Raw genomic sequence first — 21288 nt, forward strand, 5'->3', positions numbered from 1 at the left:
ATTTAAACCTTGGGGAACCACAGGCGGCTCTCGTCCCTCAACATAAAAGTGAATTAAATAAAATGTGAACTAAATTGAATTATTAACTGCGTTTGTTTGAAAAAAAATATAATAATACTTATTTAATAATTATTACATTATTTTTATAAAAATCTTGGAGGTGGCCCCTGTGACCATTTTGCCTCCTTAAAAATCTGGCCCTTCGTGTAAGACTAGAATTTAGGGTCAAATTAAAAATGCAGCAATGTCTAAAAGTAATCTGATTAAAATACAGATCTATATTTCGTTTTTTTTTTTTTTTATACTTTCTATGTCCTTTACTAAATGAAGATCTGAACAGTTGTAGTGGAAGGTCGCGTTGGGGGTCATACAAGCGTTTTTTGATCCTGACATCAGACATTTGATTGACCAATCAGTGTTGATGTTACTAGTAAGATACCCACAGTTCCGTTTATCGCATCCCAAGAACTCGCTGCAACAGACCATTTCATTGGCTAATCCCTCACATCAACCAGACTGCTGGTTATATAACAACTCTTCCAGATCCTAGTGTAGTAAAGACAAGTAAAACGAAATTTTAAACTATAAAAAAACAAAACGAAATAGGATCTGTGTTTTAATCAGATTGGTCTAGAAGTGAATTGATAGCAAAGTGATGGCGATAAAAAATCGTGTAATATACAATGTATATTTTGTATATTAATAAAACCATGATATATCATAAAATCACCATAGAATAAACACAAGACGCTGCAGAAAGTTTGAAATATTCTAAATAACAATGGATGAGGTACATGTACTGTAACAAAGAATCAACTTCTCAAAAAAATAATTCAACTTCAATCTTCATAACAATTAACAATTTGTGACCCATGACAGTAAAATGAGTCGGAAGTCACAAGTTATTTTTTACGATATGTGAACAAAAACTTCGAAAAAGGCTAAAAAAAGAAAAATATAAAAAAAATTTAATTTGCTTTACCTTTTTACCTTTCGTGTTATATCATTAAAAAAATATTTTTAGCCTTTTTCCCTTTTTTTTCATATCGTAAAAGAATTGTGATTTCCGACTTATTTTACTCTCATAGGTCACATTTCTTAACTAGTATATTAAACCATTGTCGTTCTTCGTTACGGTAGGCACACTGTTGACTAGTAGAAAACGGATATTTGAAATCAAGATGTTTGAATTGATGATCTTAACGTGAAATGGAGATTTCATTTCTCAAGAGATAATTGATGGTCGAATCACGATAATATCACGATTTTCAAATTGATGATCTTAGCGTGAAAGAGATTTTCTCAAGAGACAATTGATGTTCGAATCAAGATAATATCACGATTTTCAAATTAATGATCTTAATGTGAAAGAGATTTTCTCAAGAGACAATTGATTGTTGAATAAAGATAATATCACGATTTTCAAATTAATGATCTTAATGTGAAATAGAGATTGTATTTCTCAACGGACAATTGATAAATATACATATAATAATGTATTGAACACTTGAAATATTGGTTTTATTTAAAACATACACTGATACAAGATGATTATACCAAGTCTGGAAACGAGGCATCCGTCACGGACAATGTCAGGCACAAGTTCAGGCCCGGTTTTCACAAAATACTATCAGTCTTCAGTTAATAATTTACTAAGAAATTGTACGATTTATTTTAACTAAAATAAAGCCCTTTATAAAACTGTTGTTGTTTTAATGTATCAAATTCATCAATAAGAAACTATTGTCCAGCATTGATTTGTCTTTTTTATTGATATTGTTAATACATCTCCAGCACAAAGTTAAAAATATCAGGTACTAACTTATTAGCCTGTGACATTTTGTCAGGTACCGTAGAGAAATGAATACATGTACGGTACGAAATCGAAAATCTCAGGTACTACCATTAATGTCAGACATTGTCAGGTATAATTAAAGCTGTTATTTCCAGACTTGATTATTACTAAACATATAGAGACTGAGTTGTGTAATATATTGATATATGATTGATTGATTGATTGATAATATATAATATGTATATCTAGTCAATGATAAATTACATTATGATTAAATGATTAATGCCTGATAACCGGTTATTACAATTATTTTGAGAGTCAGCAATTTTATATAAATTTAAAATTTTTCACTTGATTTTGACAATACATTATTGTATTATTGTCAGTCAGCAATTTTACGTAATCTGAAAATCCAAATGTTATTCTGACAGAAATATATTCATTTTACTGACAGTAAGCAATTCTATATAAATCTAAAATTCCAAATTTTTCACTTGATTTTGACAATATATTGTCAATCAGCAATTTTACATCATTTGAAAATATAAATGTTTACACTTGATTTGAAATTTAAATTTGGCAAAAAATAAATATCTGTTTTACTGAGAGTCAGCAATTTTACATAAATCTGAAATTCGATTGTTTACATTTGATTTTAACTATGTTGTTTTTACGGGTAATGAGAAATTTCACATAAATTTGAAAATTCAGATGTTTGAACTTGATTTTAAATTGAATTTTTAAACGCTACTTTTGACATACTACAAATTACGTTTATTAGATTTAGCTGCAGAATTTATTGGTAGATTTACCGACACTAACAGTAATGTGGATTCAGTTTCAATTATTGATGAATTAATTAATCCAAGATGTGTCACAGGAATCAAAAACTTTTTAAATAACCAGTTTTATTTCATCGGATATCTTCACAAGTTTCAGTTAATTACTATGGATTTTTAAATGTATCCAAAAATAATCCAACATGGACACCCAGAACCTGTAAACTATAAGTTACTACTGAAGTCAAGCCTGGAAATAAGACACCTGTCACAGACAATGTCAGGCACAGATTCAGGCTTTGTCAGGCACAAAACCTCTGGTGCCTGTCATTTTGTCCGGCACTGATTTGTCTTTTTTTATTGATATTATTAATACATGTCCGGCACTAAGTTGAAAATGTCAGGTACTACTTCATTAGGGCCTGACATTTTGTCAGGTACATCTAAAACCGTTATTTCCAGGCCTGACTGAAGTTGATAATCCTTCACATAATTAACAGAAAACCATCATAATAACAAACAGTAGCCATTTCTATTTTCAAATCAGTTTTCAATCTCTTGTCTTGATTCCAGAACGTCTTCGATTCGATTTAACAAACATTAAAATATATAGCACTGTATTTCCACACAATTATAACAACTGTCTTGACACGCCCTGACTTCAATAGCCCAGTTGGTGCAGAAAAGTAGGACGTTAAACTCATTTCACACCAATACACATCACGGTGACTTTTTTCACTAAACAAAAAGTTCACAAACTGTGTCAATGTGGCCGTTGTTTACATATTGCTTTATATATTCATAATGGTTATACATTATAACACACCTTATATATAGATATATATGGATAGTATTGACTAGTTTATTATAAGATACATAACGTAACGCACACCCATCATCATTACATCTAGTGAAGGAATTCACCGCAAATAAATCAACGAAAACAACCTCCTAAAAAAGTGCAAACATCCCATAAAATCATGCACATTGCTTGGTGAGTTTTGTTTGGAAGGTGAGGCTTAATAAAATAGCCTTTCTCCATTTTTATAAAACGAAAGACTAAAATGTGGTTCTGTTTATCGTTTGTATTTATAACAACCCAAAACACACGTCACCGTCTGCTGAACACATCCCGTGTATTGGATCAACGGTTTAAAACACAGTCCAATTGTGATGTATCACATTTTCAGTTGCGACATCATCGTGGAGAAGTCTGCTAGTCTTTGATAATCGGGATCGTCCTCGCGATCATCTTTATCACTGTCTTTAAACGTAGGATTGGTGGAATTACGCGGTAAACGTAAAGTACACGGTAACATTTCGGGCATGACTGTATGATGTGTTACAAGAGCTGTTAAATTAGTCCACACTTTATCCAAACCCTGCAAATACAAATACAAAATATTCATTTGTTTGTTTCAACAGCATTTTTTTAAAGTTGCTAACCAGAGAGAGAGGGAGAGAGAGAGAGAGAGAGAGAGAGAGAGAGATGGTTTAATGGCCACTTGACACAACTAGGATATTTCGGGAGTAACATATGGTTTAATTTTATTTCAATAATTCACATGCGCGTAGGGGCCTTTAGTAGTGGGAGGAAACTAGAAGACCCGAAGAAAAGGCACAATGTTGGACAGACGACCCTACTCCTTGTCACGTACAACCAGGGAATCGAATCCACGTCAGTTGACTCAATGACAGTGAAAATTTGTGGTTGGTCAGATCTGCAAAGACAGCAGAATTTTCAATTCATCATATCTTTGTAAATACTGTACGGAATTGAACCATTTTTGGACTGATATTAGAAATATCAACTATTACAATATCGTAGTTAATAAGGGGTTCAAAATCACTCGAAATGATATTCACCAGCTTTAAATGAATATTTGGGGACTAATATTGCTTTTTAGAGAATCAAATTTCATACTATTGTAGTGAATGAATATTTGGCTGTCAACTTACCTTTAGTTTAACACCTTTCTGTGTTTTCAGTATAAGATAATGGGAGATGCCGTTCTGGTTCTCAAACTTGGGAACACGAACTGATAAAGCGAAACATCCTGGATGCGTGGTACTATCACGAACAATAAAAGATCCAATTTCTTCTTGTTGTAATATCTCTAATGCTATCTCCCTATAAATACAACAATTATATTTAATACAATAAATCCTACTGTTCTGCCCCGACTGGGAAAATGAAGACGGGCACATGCCATGCAGTGTGCTGTGAGAAACATTTTGCCCAAAGAGCAGCGCTACCACCTACTCTTATATTGAATTCTAACTATCAAGGGTTTTTTTTTACGTGCACACCAATGTGTACATGGAACCTGATTTTTTCGTCAGGCCCTCCAGCATGCACTACTGAAAAGAGGAACTTTCTCGGTCACCAGTGGGAGACAACCTGAGATCTCCAGGCTAATGAGCCAGCATCTTACTCACTTAGCCACATAATACAATAAACTCCCTCTCCAAGATCTCATCGACATGCACATAAAATATCCCTTGACAGTTGGAATTAGATATAAGCGTTGTATAGGGCTGCTGTCCAGTCAAAATTTCCCTCATAGCACACTGTATGACGTACGCCACATATTAGGAAGAGGTGGTTGTTGGATGGGAAGGAAATATACTTGTATATCAGTTGTTCCCCTGTTTCATATCAGATTTCAAATTTAAAGAAGTTGCTGTGGCTTGTTGACTATAGTATTTTCCACTCCTGTTTCCTGTGATCAGTGGTCAAGGACAGAGTAGATGGTAAAATCACCCTCCTACCACAGTGCTTGGTGTATGTCTGTCTTCATTGGCTCGACTAGTGCAGAAAAGTGGGACGCTAATCCCCAATTTAATTTAATTTCACTTCCAACCATGATAAGATAGATCTACCATACGATTTTTGAGGATTGTGTTTTAAACAACACTTGATGTCGTAGGATTTCTTTCACACCCCCCCCCCCCACTTATTCTAAATGAGATACCCTGTTAAGCATGTACATTTTATATGTAATATTAGAAAGGTAACTCACCTTGGTATTCCAGCCTGATACCATGGTGCGTGGCGTAACGTTTCATCTTCTATATGACTTCTATCTAAACACATTAACGACTCCAGTCTGGAATATACAAATAAAAACATTTCCATATTAAATATTGGGGTTTGATAACTATCAATGGCATTAACATGTATTAAATATCAATGCCATCAACATGTTTTAAATATCAATGCCATCATCATGTTCTAAACATCAATGTCATCAACATATTCTAAACATCAATGCCATCAACATGTTCTAAACACCAATGCCTTCATCAAGTTTTAAATATCAATGCCATTAACATGTTCTAAATATCAATGCCATCAACATGTTCTAAACATCAATGCCATCAACATGTTCTAAACATCAATGCCATCAACATGTTTTAAATATCAATGCTGTCAACAATTTTAAATATCAATGCCATCAACAAGTTCTAAACATCAATGCCATCAACATGTTATAAATATCAATGCCATCAACAATTTCTAAACTTCAATGCCATCAACAAGTTCTAAATATCAATGCCATCAACATACTCTATACATCATTGCCATCAACACGTTCTAAATATGAATGCCAGATCTGAATATTATCTACATAACAACATGATTGTATATACATTGTATTTTATACAAACAGTATTAGCATTGAAGGTTTAAAAACATGTACGTGTGAAGTTATTATATATTTCTTTTAATTTTAAAGAGGATTATCCGGATCCAGTTACATGTATGTCTAAAACCTCTTTATTCTCTGATCAGATTTTCCATTATAGACGCCTGATATAAAATACAGTATGAAATCTCTATAATAGAGCTCATGTTAATGATGAGTATTCTTGTAAAAAAAAACTCAACAACAAAATACAATTCATCAAATCTCTTATAAAAATAAGGGGGTGTGGTACCAGTATTTTACTATAATTATATGAAATCATCTATCATTGAGTTAACAACTATAGTATTGTATACACAGTAAATCTAGCCTGAGGGAAAAAAAAACAATTTTCTATAATAGAAGAAATAATCTTCACATTGTTCAGCTCTATTATATTTGACCCTTGTAATTCTTCATTTTACACCTTGACACAGGAAACTTTCAAAATTATATCCTTCCAATTTTTAAAGTATCTAATTGTCAAACATGATGAATTTTAAAAATTTGTCAACATTCAGTATTCTCTTCAGATGAAATAGTAACAAGCCAGCACCACTTTCGGATAATATAGTCGCCTCAAGCCAGCACCACCTTCAGATGAAATAGTCACCACAAACCAACACCACCTTCAGATGAAATAGTCACCACAAACCAACACCACCTTCAGATGAAATAGTCACCACAAACCAACACCACTTTCAGATGATATAGTCACCACAAACCAACACCACCTTCAGATGAAATAGTCACCACAAACCAACACCACCTTCAGATGAAATACTCACCACAAACCAACACCACCTTCAGATGAAATAGTCACCACAAACCAACACCACTTTCAGATGATATAGTCACCACAAACCAACACCACCTTCAGATGAAATAGTCACCACAAACCAACACCACTTTCGGATGATATAGTCACCTCAAAGCAGCACCACTTTCAGATGATATAGTCGCCTCAAACCAACACCACCTTCAGATGAAAAAGCCACCACAAACCAGCACCACCTTTGAATTTTACTGAACTCTTTTGATGGGCCTCACACTGAATCCAAGACGGGGGATAAATCCACCTTGGTTATTTTGATTTTTTTCTTAATTAAATGATCAAATAGAGTTACACTTTTAGCTTTGATTAACCCACGAATAAAAGATATTATCCGAAAAATACTAAATCGTTAACTTGTCTAAAATATCTATCCTGATAATAAGTATAGGAGGACTGCACTTCACACAAGCAAAACTGAAAAGACAAACCTGCGGACAACTCACAAACTACACTGACATTGTAAGCAATAAACAACAAATTGATATATCAGATCAATAAAATGCATTCCTGTGTCCTAGTAACTGCAACAGACCTGGGCCCTGTTTCTCTCGAAATCTTAACTAAAGATAAAATCCAAATTTTAGTAGATACTTCAATTTTGATTGGCTAAGCACTAAAATCAATCTAATATTATCCAATCAAATTACTAAAATCTGGATTTTATCTCAGTTAAAATTTCTTGAAACAGGCCCCTGATCATAGCAAGCAGATGTTGCCGACAACGTACCCATTTGTAAACCACATATTCATACCAGCGAACCCCGTATCTTCTAACAATAAAATCTATCAACTAAATAAACATAAAATTCATATTTCAACCAAAATATCACATCCTGACGTGACACCATCTTAAACTGTTAATATTTATCTTGTTAACAAGATTGAATAGTGTTGACACGTCACACAGAATAACTTCACACCCATATTTGATGAAAAGAGTAGCACGGTACTTATAATAGAAACTTATGTCATCACAACTTTCATTGGAATTTCTTTTAAAGGTGGCGGAACACAAATTGAGTATTGAAACAATCGGTGTATTTTGACTTCTGCGATGATTGTTCAGTAAATAGTCCATAGAATCTAGTGTAAATACGCCACGACTTCAAAACATTACTAAACGCTTTTTAACGCTCCATTTCAGTATTTGTCCATCCTGTTAGCATCGCGACTTTTCCTACTAGGTGGTAGTCCATCAAATTTACTCTCCGTAAGAAATTCAAGATATTTGTTTGGACGTTAGGGATGGAATTGTTAGCACATTAAACATAAAAGCTCTTTCATCTGTGTCTGGCATTTCAACAATCTCATTACGATTGAACTATAATAGTTTAGATTGTGTGTACCTGTATTTGGATTAGTCGCCAGAATTTCTAAATTAATCAAAATAATTTACACCGACTAGCTATTACCTAGTTTATGGAGAAATGAAATGAAATGGGGTTTAATGTCCTACTGTTCTGCTCCGACTAGGCTAATGAAGACGGGCATACGCCATACTATGTGGTATGTGGAAAATTTTGCCCGGGCAACAGCACTATTGCGTACTCTTATATCGAATTCCAACTTTGGTATCAAAGCTTTAACTTTGTCTTTAAAGTTTGGTATCAAAGCCTTAACTTACTCCTTAAAGAACGGTATCAAAGCCTTAACTTACTCCTTAAAGAACGGTATCAAAGCCTTAACTTACTCCTTAAAGATCGGTATCAAAGCCTTAACTTACTCCTTAAAGAACGGTATCAAAGCCTTAACTTACTCCTTAAAGAACGGTATCAAAGCCTTAACTTACTCCTTAAAGAACGGTATCAAAGCCTTAACTTACTCCTTAAAGAACGGTATCAAAGCCTTAACTTACTCCTTAAAGACAAATAGCACATTCATAAATAATTCTTCAATTTGGGATGTGAAGATAAACGGCTTTGAAACCAACTGATGAATTCTAGAACATGATTAATTTGAAATCATTGGTGTTGTTCTTCAGACAATTTGATTTCTACACTAGAATCAATAGCTGATTAAGCCAAGCAATGTCTCTAAATAGATGAAATCAAATGAAATGGGTTTAATGTTCTCATCTGACTGGACTAATGAAGATCGGTATATTCAATACAGTGTGCTATGAGGAAAATCTTGGTGGGCAGCGGCGCTATGGTCTACTCTTATATCGAATTTCAACTGTCAAGGATTCTTTTACGTGCACACCAATGTCTACCACAGACAAGGTGGAACCATGCAAGAAAATCCTGAGATCGAACACGGGATCCCCAGGTTAGCAAACCAACGTTTTACTCATCGAGCCACCGAACTAGTGAAAGAGAGAAATGCGGTTTAACGTCCACTCGACTCAAATCAGGTCATTTTGGGACTAACCTATGGTTTAATTTTATTTCAATAATTCGCTTGCACGTAGGGATCTTCAGCGGGAGGAAACCATAGAACCCAGAGAAAACCCACGAGGTTGGACAGACGACTTTACTCCTTTACATGTACAATCGAGAAATTGAAAAAGCCACCAAATTAGTTCTAATACACTAAACAGAAACGTCTTACAATACTATATTTACACATCGTCTTCAACTTACTCACAAAATTCTACGTCAATATGTCGTCTTCGGATTTAACCAAAAATAGAATAAAACTTTGCTGCAGGGCTATTATGAGTAGTTATGAAAACAAATATTACATCTTATCCTTAAGCCTGGTATCCTTCCGTTCGTCCATAACTCGACAATAACAAGTCTGGCGTGAAAGCGGCCACTATATTTGTTCTCTTATCACTTGATTCAGTGCAGGTTTATTAAAGCAAAGCTTGTACTCGACAACCCGTCTGCAACTATTGAATATTTAATAGAAGATAAAATATTAAACAAATAGAAACCACTATACGCGTTGATTTTAACAGACGAAAATTCTTTTTAACTTAAACTTTTTAAAGGGTCATTATGGGAGATTAGATAAAGAGCTGACAGTTCTCACTATAATAGTTAAGAACTAGATAATATAAAGGGAATATGCTGAAAATTGATCCACTCTGAACCAAGATTTTAGCGATTGAATTTTAAGCCTAGCCTCGATCATCATTACTAAAGTTGGTACGATAAAAAACAAAGTCTTGATTATCCATTTCATCATAATTGAGCTTTGAGCAGCAAATCAGATACAAATCCAGTGAAAATACGACACATAAGATAGCATCGAGAGTTGATTTAGGTCTTTTCATATTAATAAATGTCTAATTAATAGCTTATTATTTCACTTATCATGCCTAAAGAAAGACCTGCAATAGGAAGATTTAGCTCTTGCATAATGCATGTTTAACTTCAAGCTGTTGATAAAGATGTTTTGATATAATAATTTTTACATTCAAAATCGTTTTCTTCTTTAGTCAGTCAAAAATAAAGTCTGTATTTATTCAAATTTTGTGTTAAACAGGGGATTTTTAAACAATCATCGTAAACCTCAGTAATTATAACTGTCTTGAAATAATTCCTGCTACATTAATATTACATGAGTTTCAGACACACATTGACATTCAACATGGTGATAAAACTAATTATCTCTCCAAATCCTTCTGGACTACAAGTTTTCTCGAGAATTCGTTACTTACAGTTGTTGTCTGGATATAATATTGATGGCAGTATTACTGGTCTGATCGCTTTATTCAATGCTAGGATAACGTTTTAATTTAAATAGTAATGACACATATCCCGTTCAGACGTTAAGTTGAACTGGTTTCTGGGGATCGTTAAACCATTTTAACTTTGTCGACTGAACGCAAATGAAGGGCAAATAAACCAGTTTAAAAACCCCAGCTCACGATTTGGTTCATCTAGGCCGTCTGAACGGGTTGGCTTAAAATGCGATCAGTTACATTCCTGGGGAAAATGGTGGCATCATGCAGTGCCAGTGTTATCGAAAGCGTGCAAGAACTGAATAAATAATATGAAGCTACCCATGCGTAGTTAACTCTAACCTCACAATAGTTCAACTGGTTTGGCGGATAATATGTGTGAAAGCAATATGATTCTGTCTTAAAAACCCTGATGATTTTGAACTGGTTTAAAAATAAGCGTCTGAACGGTATATAAGTTTTACCCCGTGTGAAATATTCAACTTTAAGTCTCTGATCGTTGTTTGAGGCATGTTGAATCCATTGTAAACGACAATATCGTGAAAGATGAATCCCTAAGAATAATTCAATTTTGTTTAGTAATTACAAAGATATATGTATGATGAATTTACGATGTTGAAACATTCACCATTCACGGCAGACGATTTAAACAAACCAGCGTCAAGTGCTGTATAAAATCTTTTGATGGGCCTCTTGTTAATCCGATTGAATCCAAATGCGGAGATTATCTCCCTTTGATATTTGATTTTGTTTTCTTTATTAAACATACATTATGCAAGAGCTAAATCTGCCTATTGCAGGTTTTTCTTTAGGCCTTAAATGTTATATAAATTATTAATTAGACATTCATTAACTTATCCAGGCCATAATCAACTCTCGATGTCATCACTAGCCTGCGATATTTACTGGATTAGGATCCGATTTGCTGCTCTACTTTCATTCAAGATTTAATCATGAAATGGATAATCGAGACTATGTTTTTCATCATACCGACTTTAGTAATGATCATCAAGCCTAGTCCGAAAATCATTCGCTATATTCTCAGTTCAGAGTGGATCAATTCGACTGAAATTTTCAGCAGATTGCCATTACATCATCTACTTTTTAACTATTATAGTGAGAACTGCCAGCTCTTTATCTAATCTCCCATATTATTTTCTTAATTGTTAAATGACAATTTGAGTACATTTTAGCGTGAATTAAGACTTAAAAAAATAAAAAATATATCTGATAAATCTACATGACGATTAGCAATTTAAAGGCTAATTTCTGTCTGTATAGGACAGCAGTAGCCTATCTACGATGAAGTAAACTTGAAAACAAGTCACGAAATCAAGTGTTAAAATGGTAATTACAGGGAATGGGTAGAATTCAGATGATATATTATAACCATGATGAAGTGATGGCATGGTAATTACACGGACTGGGTAGAATTCAGATGATATATTAGTTAAACGAACACACTATAACCTTGATGAAGTGATGGCATGGTAATTAGTCGAGTTGATTGATTTTTATGTATCTAGTGTGGAACCCTAATTACAAATTGATTCTTCCTCAGCTAAACAACTTCTAAGTTGTCTGACGAGGGAAATAATCTACAATACAATTAAATTTTGTTTTGATGTTCGCAAATAATTCAATCTTAAACTACTCTAAATGATGGGTAGTTACGGTGGCTCAGTGCATAGGGAAATGAAATGAAATAAAATGAAATGGGGTTTAACGTCCTGCTGTTCTGCTCTGACTGGGCTGATGAAGAAGGTACACGCCCATACAGTGTGCTATGAGGGAAAATTTACCTGGTCAGCGGTGCTATGGCCTACTCTTATATCGAATTCCAACTACCAATGGATCTTTTACACACACGCCAATGTGTACACAGGTCCTCGGTTTTTCGTCCCATCAGAATGAGGGCCTGACGAGGACAGCTGTCTGGTCATTCTGATGGCACGAAAAACCAAGGTCTTGTGTACACATTGGCATACACGTAAAAGGTCCCTTGGCGGTTGGAATTCGATATAAGAGTCGGCCGTAGTGCAGCAGTTTGGTCAAAATTTCCCTCATAGCACACTGTATGGTGTATGCCATCTTCATTTGCCCAGTCAGAGCAGAACAGTAGGACGTTAAACCCCATTTCATTTCATAGTAATCTTTCAAGAACGCTTCAGCAATATTCCCCAAGTTACATAAAACTGATTGTATTTTGTCAAATCAAGCATCTTGAGATTGTAATTGGAGTTTGATTATGTTTTTTGCCCTGGAGTCGGAACTCTTCTATACAACATGAAATTCAATTTGAACTGACACTGTACAGATGATTTGTCCTATTGAAACTAGTCACACTTCATTTAACCCAATTACATAAGGTTTATGTGTTGTTTTCGAGGATAAAACTATCTTTACAAGGCAACATAAAAATTGTCAAATTAAGTTATTTGTTGGTTGGACCGATATTCCTGTCAGAGATTCATGTTTCACAATACATGTAATCACATGTACATGTAGCCTAGTTTTCAAGAGATTCCTGTCACCCTAAAATAACGCAATTTTACTAACACGCAGTACAATTTTATGGATACACAATTATTATTGAGAGTATTTTTCGTTGAAATAACGCATACATGTAGTATTAAACTCAGTAATTGTGTATCATAAAATGGTATGGATGTATTTTAAATAAATCGACAACTAATTTTATAATCTGTTTAATACAGAAGTGAGAGGGAGAGAGAAATGGGGTTTAACGTCCACTCGACACAAACATTTCAGGACTAACATATGGTTCAATTTTATTTCCATAACCCACAAGATTGGACAGGCGACCCTACTCCCTGTCACGTACAACCAGGGATTCGAAACCACGCCAGTCGATGTTTAATATAGAAAGTACATGTCTGTTCTGATAATGTAATTGTCCGAGGCATGTTTGTTCAATGTTTATAGATCGGCAACTAATTGATGACTATATTACATCCCTTGTGTGTACATTATATATGTTTTACAATCAATATGGGAGCTGCAATCTACTGTCTCACTAATCAGGAGGTCCTGGTGTTTGATCCTAGTGTTGGCAGAGAAACTTCTTCAGGATTTTTCAGGGTGGTTTCCCCTTGTTATTGATGCAAGACAGGTGGTTTATTCTCGTGGATGGGATGAAATTAGATGAAGAAATTAGTCTGGGCAAAATTCCCCTGATAACACACGGTTTGGAATATTTTCATTTCAACAAATCGATTGGAGCTAAAAATTTGGACATTAAAACAGGGCTTAATTTTTTTAGGGGGAAGTGTCTTCTTCCTACAGACATAATAGGGAGAAGTGAGAGAGAGAGACCTAGGGAGTCTACATTGCTACAAAGAGAGATCGGGCCCCGAATTCACAAAGCATTCTCAGATTTAAGTTAAGAATTTACTCAACTTTCAATCACTGTTTATGAGAAATATCTTTGATCCAGAAATACAAAACTTGGCATATAGTTTCTTATTGATGTATTTGATACATTAAAACAAAACAAGTTTTATAAAGAGCTATATTTTAGTTAAAATAAGGCAAACAATTTTGAGTAAATTCTTAACGTAAGTCTGAGAATGTTTTGTGAACTCATGGGCCAGATTTCATAAATTGCAATGATGATGATGGTACCATTTAATCTTGTTCAGTCATTTCATTATTTAATTTAATTTTATGTACTCTTTATCAAAAATATTATTAACGGTTAATTAAACCCCATTTCTATTCATTACCAATCAATATGATCAATTCCTATGTTTTTTCAGACAGGATATGTTTATAATGAGAATGGAATATGAGTTAATCACCATTAGGGCTGTCAACAAAATTGATTCATTTACATAAAACAAGCATGAATTGATCCAATAATACCAGTTTTTCTACGACTAAATAAATTGATTACATTTCCAGGAATATTTTAAAGTTATGGGTGTTGATTTAGATACTTTACGGCAGCACACAGAACACGATAACCAGAAACATTTCGTCTGTAGAATGTTTACCATGATGAATTATTGCCCTTATAAGGTGCTCTATGATCTCTTGAGTAATAATCTCACAGACGGCTTCTAATTCTGTCATTGATTAAATCGTATCTTTAGACTGGTCGATGTAATCTACGGTTTAGAGGGATAAGGTGGAGAGTTTTACTCATATCCGGCAATACATTAATCGCCATCCATTACAAACCCAATTCTGACACAGTCCATTTTTTTTATAGACCAGGCCTAAAAAAACTATAATTTGATATTTGATTGGTGAAAATGAGCTTTCTTTAAAGGTCATGAAAATGTCATCACCAGAACCAAATCCCTGATGTCATAATATAACTACCTAATTTAACATTTTAACAAGTTGCTAGTTGTTGATAACAAGGTAATTACGTCTGCCAACAACTTACTGTAACTGGCTTACGACCTTAATCAATCTTAATTATGCTGTTAGCTTCAATTTATTAGCACTAGTCAATAACAGTTTGAGGAGAGAGAGAGGGAGAGAGTTTAACGTCCACTCGGCACAAACTAGGTCATTTCGCGACTAACATGGTTTAATTTTATTTCAATAATTTGCTTGCGCGTAGGGGTCTTTAGCAGTGGGAGGAAACTGAAGGACCCAGCGAAAACCCACGAGGTTGGACAGGTGACCCTACTCCTTGTCATGTACAACCGGGGAATGGAACCCAATGATAGACTTTAAGATACAGCGCCTACACTCTAACCATTCAGCCATCCAACCCCCTGATAGAAATAGGATATAAGGTCCACTCGACACAAACTATAGGTCATTTTGGGACTAACATATGGTTTAATTTTATTTCAATAATTCGCTTGCGCATAGGGGTCTTTAGCAGTGGGAGGAAACCGGAGGACCTGGAGAAAACCCACGAGGTTGGACAGGGGACCCTACTCCTTGTCACGTACAACCGGGGATTCGAAACCACGCCAGTCGACTCAATGACAGACTTTATGATACAGCGCGCGCACGCTAACCATTCAGCCATCCAACCCCCCATAAATGAAAGAAAAACGCAAAAAAAATATTAAATCATCAACACCATGCAACAGTGGCATTGTTCACAAATTTTTTTTAAGGCTTTAACCATTTCATTTGTTGAAATTTAATCTCTTAATCCAATGAAAATACTGCATAATAAAAATATTCTAAGTGAAAGCCCTGTTCTGCAAAGACCTTATCCATATTTTTATATATAATTTGGTCAGTTGGAAGGAGCTAGTTGATAAATAAGCTACAATAAATGTCCTGGATCTACCTGCTAACCACCGAATTATAATATAGGGACCTAGTTATAGGATAAAGACTTTCTATGTTCTATACTTAAAGATAAAGTCAAGTCTGTATTAAATGGTGACCTCATCTATCAACTATGTATTAAGTTATCAAAACTTAAGTATTCTGTCAATAATAAACCTATAATATAAAGTACTATACTAACACAGATATTGATAATATTTATAGTATAATTAGAAAATAGAACTTTATTGCCTTTGATCAATCACCCTGGATAAATGTCACCCATGTTTTATTAATCAAGTCGTTCTAGTTTTAATTGGTGAAATACAACAAACAAAAAGACGTTCGATAAAATGGTATTTGAGTCGTCAACCAGAAAAATTGTTCAGTGAATTGGTAACTGAGGCTATCTGGAGCGTATACACAGGCTATAATGTATTCATTTGATTATCTAAGATTTAATTGGAAACTGAGCCTATCTGGAGCGTAATCAGGCTATAATGTGTTCATTTGATTATCTTAGATTTATTTAAGAAACAAAATAAAAAATATCAATAGTAGATAGTCCTCGGGATTGTACATTCAATCAGATTCAAAAGAGGCCCATCAAAAGATAAATGATAGGTGACGATGACTGATTTTGACGTCATACCATATCGTCTGCAGAAGATGCGAATTGTTAACAATTTTCAATTCATAATATAGGCCTACTTAAACATACATTATGCAAGATTAGTTCAAGAGCTGGCAGTTCTCACTATAATAGTTAAAAAACTAAATAATGTAAAGGGAATATGCTGAAAATTTCAGTCAAATTGCTTCACTCTAAGCCAAGAAAAACTTATATTAAAATCTTTATAGCCTTGATAGTCATTGTCAGCACTGTCACGATAACTGACAAAGTCTTGATTATCCATTTTTGCATTTAATCATTGAAAAGCAGATCGGTTCAAATCCAATGAAAATTGGACAGATAAGATGGCATTGAGAGTTGATTAGGGTCTTTTCATGTTAATAAATGTCTAATAAATAGTTCATATTAACATATCAGGCTCAAAGAAAGACCTGCAATAAATACTGCATGTTTAAGGAATTAAACCATTTTTGGGACTGATATTTATTTTAGAGATTCGACTATTACAATATTGTAGTTTGGTACGGATAAACAAAACTTCGATCCATGTTCAGATACTTTAAGCAATCCTTTCATTGAAGAGACCACTTTATTCACTTGATTTAATAATATTTGTTTATTTTTTTTAAATGTCTATATATTGTCTTGTCTGCAGGTTTATCTTGTAGATTTTGGTTTTGTTTCTAGTGCAGTCCTCCTGCACTTACTCTTAGTGACTATTATTTTAAGCATTTTACAGAAACAAATTTAAAAATCACTTAAAAGCAAAATGCGTTAAATTAGTTCTAACTGCTAAACATCATGAAAATTTCCAACAGAGAAAAATAGTTTTCGCATGTTTGGTTTAAGTATAATATAATTATAATGTACATCATATGGGCACCCCCTGGTGAAAAGTGTAATTTAGTGTATGGATTGTACCTGAGTTAATGGTGCTACCATTGAAACATCAACATGTACACACAGTACGTACATCTGTTACAAACACAAATCTGATGAAATGAAATGAGGTTTTAATATCCTAATTTCCTGAACCAACCAGGTTAATGAGGAAGGAAAAATCATAAATCTATGTCACGTATAAACATAAAAATATCAATGATAACCATCCCTCATGCCAATTATTCAAATTTTAATGGAAAAGGAAAGGGGAGAGAGAGAAATGGGGTTTAACGTCCACTCGACACAAACTAGATCATTTCAGGATTAACATATGGTATAATTTTATTTCCATAATTCGCTGGCACGTAGGGGTCTTTAGCAGTGGAAAGAAAGTCCAGGACCCAGAGAAAACCCATGAGGTTGGACAGGCGACCCTACTCCTTGTCACATACAAGTAGGAAATCGAAATCACACCAATTGACTCAATGAGAGACATAAACAACTAAACTACATACCCCAACCCCCATGTTTATAAACCTTTACAAAAGATTCCATCAATATGGGGGACACTTTCAGTACAAAAATGTTATCAAATATCCAATTTTCTAACTACAACATAAGTCAGATAATATCTTTTAATAACTCATATTTTTATAGTCTTTGAAAGATTTTTTTCCAATATCTATAACATTAACCACTGCCAACATAACCAGCCACATTATATGCACTTAAATCAAAATCTGACCAACTTCATTCTTCAAATAGACCAACTAAAAAATTCCATTCCATTTCAGACAAATAAATTTCTTTTGAACTCGGTTCAAAAGCAAATAAAGCGATAAAAAAGAAAAGAATGGAGGATTCAAAAAGCCAATCTTCAAATAGTTTTTATTTCTCAGAGATTTTTATCCTTGCTTACACAATGTACAATTAGTGATAGACAACTGTCAACCCTCTAGAAGTGTATGTACTTGCCCTGAGGGTACAGTTGGGTCACGGTATTGTTATGGGGTCTTCTTGTAAGCCTGTCATAGTAGTTTCATATCTTTACTAACCTTCCCCTGTCAAACTAGTGATGAAAAGAATGAACTGAAAATCATGAAATCAACCAATCGTATCCTGTCTTACACAGTAGATTTCAAACCAATCGTATTTCAATTACTGACATCTGATGACAGGTTGAATGACATGAGGTTTGCACTAATAAATTGAAGAATATGGAGTTTATTAGGTTTTAATGTTGTTTTTATACTGTCTTCACTAGTTTTACGACATAATTAAAGTTTCATCATCTTATTGTACCAATATTCTATTGTTAAACTGATGTAAATAGGATAAAACTGATGATTAACTAGATGAAGCACGTCAAGTCATCAATATGTCACAACAATAAATTATAATAAAATGAAATGAAATGGGATTAGCGTCCTACTGTTCTGCTCCGACTGGACTAATGAAGATGGGCATACTCCATACAGTGTACTATGAGGGAAATTTTGCCTGGACAACAACACTATGGCCCATTCTTGTTTTGATTTCAAACTGTCAAGGATTCTTTTACGTGCATGCCAATGTGTACACAGAACCCCGTTTTTCCATCCCATCCGAAGGACTAGACAGCTGTCCTTTTCAGGCCTTCCATCCTACACCACTGACAAGGGGAAACCATGCCTGAAAATCCCATTTTCAATTTTATCAAACGGAAGCAAGATAAATATTCCTCTAAATTCTTGCAGCATAGATAATGCTTTCGACTAAAATCATCGATTTTATAAATATAATGTCAATCAACTAGCCTTGTGTGTTCTGAAGCAGAGCTAATTGTAAACAGACATGTATGGGTAACATGTATATATAATAATTATATATGAAACTAATCGAAGCCATCTTTTATAATAGCACTCTAAATAATTATATTAATTGCATTATGACAAACAGACGGGTATGTTATCAGATTCTTTCATATAAACTGTTTACCTAGTCATTATCTACAATTAGATACGCCAAAACTTTATTACACTAGCTTTGATCAACTAGTTGATGGTATGTATAATATGATTTATATATGATGTTCAAGACAACGTCAATGTTAATTAACTTGGTATACATGTATTAAACAATTCAAACTACAACGACCTGCTTATTAACAACCAGTTAAAGAAGCTTTGATCAACTAGTTAATAGTATGTATAATATAATTTATATATGATGTTCAAGACAGTGTCGATATTAATTAACTTGGTATACATGTACATGTATATTAAACAATTCAAACTACAACGACCTGCTTATTAACGACCAGTTAAAGAAGCTTTGATCAACTAGTTAATGGTATGTATAATATGATTTATATATGATGTTCAAGACAACGTCAATGTTAATTAACTTGGTATACATGTATTAAATAATTCAAATAGAACGACCTGCTTATTAACTAACTACCACTGGAATTACAAGTGAAATTTTTCAGTTGAGTCGTGTATATATAAATTTCATTATGTTTCCAATCATTGTTATTTTTTTATGATTTTTTTTTATGTTCAGAAGAGAACCTTGCAAGCAAGAGTGTCTTGTTATTCGGGTGGGACAAAAAAATGAGGTACCATGTATTGAGCGAAATTTCCCTTGCTCATTTCCATTAGTCCCGCTGACACAGATTAGTAGGACGTCAAATCACATTTCATTGCGTATTAACTAAATTTTAGAAACCATTTTGTGTTACATAAATTTTAGAAACCATCTTTGTTCACGATTACAAAATTTCACATCTTGTTTCAGGTTTTTTTTCGATCATGCTCAAGTGCCAAATATCCAGTCAAGCCTACCATAAATTATTGATGAATTCCTATCACAAATAGTTTTAATGAATTTCATCAACATGTCATCATGAAATTTTGTTGTTTTAAAGACTGAAATTCTCTAATAAAATATTATCTGTTGAAATGACCGCTTTTAGTGTTAAATGGCAAATAATGTGTCAAAACACCTCTTGTTAACTTTCACCCTTCCTTCCATAAAATCAATCAACAAAATGTAAACACAGTGTGTTCCTCCATTTTACATTCCAAATATTTATAAAATGCACAACTATATAACTATGAAAATGTGTTTTGAGAGAGAGAGAGAGAGAGAGAGAGAGAGAGAGTTCAATGTCCACTTGACACAAACTAGGTCATTTTGGGACTAACAGATGGTTAGGGGTCTTTAGCAGCAAGAGGAAACCGGAGCACCTGGAGAAAACGCACAAGGTTGGACAGGTGACCCTACACCTTGTCATGTACAACCGGGGAATAGAACAAAACAATATACAATGACTAAAAGTCGTACCTTCAATCACTTTAGACAGATCCTAATTTTTTCCATAGATTTACACCAGGCATAAGGAATTAAATTCAATCTTTGCAGAATTTTCCATAGTAACTGAGATCTCAAGGATAGCATAATTTCCATAGAATTTTCCACAATAATTGACATCTCAAGGACACGGAAACTGATGGCATTTAAACCTTTCAGGAATTGCATGCAGGTAAACAGGAATGTATTGATGTATTGGTACAAGATAACAGAATCAATATTTACCTGTGTATTAAATACAGGTAGATAAAAAATATACCTACCAACATGTACTAGCATACAAACAGGTAGAAAATCAATGGTGCTTAACTTTTTAATGACTGCCCACAAATTTATTCTCGAAATAAAATCAATACGAACAAACTACTGCCTTTGTGTTTATAAATCTAGTACGTCAATTATTAAACAACTAAATATATCCAGG

At 33.9% G+C, this 21288-nt stretch overlaps 2 protein-coding genes across 6 annotated transcripts in view; both read right to left on the reverse strand.

Annotated features, from left to right (window-relative positions):
- Positions 1 to 21288, reverse strand: part of LOC126827113 (phosphatidylinositol 4,5-bisphosphate 3-kinase catalytic subunit alpha isoform) — a 324427-nt gene that overhangs the window by 197152 nt on the left and 105987 nt on the right. The gene's annotated exons all lie outside the window — the stretch shown is intronic.
- LOC126827120 (tensin-1) overlaps positions 282 to 21288 on the reverse strand; it is a 98509-nt gene continuing 77502 nt past the window's right edge. For all 5 annotated transcript variants that reach the window (XM_056102536.1, XM_056102535.1, XM_056102534.1 and 2 more), the window contains 3 exons: positions 5598 to 5684; positions 4534 to 4705; positions 282 to 3956 (listed from right to left, as the gene is read on the reverse strand). In XM_056102536.1, coding sequence (XP_055958511.1) covers positions 3753 to 3956; positions 4534 to 4705; positions 5598 to 5684 — 463 coding nt within the window. In that variant the 3' untranslated portion in view covers positions 282 to 3752. The remainder of the gene's footprint in view (positions 3957 to 4533; positions 4706 to 5597; positions 5685 to 21288) is intronic.

This window comes from Patella vulgata, chromosome 7 (genome assembly GCF_932274485.2).
Source record: "Patella vulgata chromosome 7, xgPatVulg1.2, whole genome shotgun sequence".
Classification (NCBI taxonomy): domain Eukaryota; kingdom Metazoa; phylum Mollusca; class Gastropoda; family Patellidae; genus Patella; species Patella vulgata.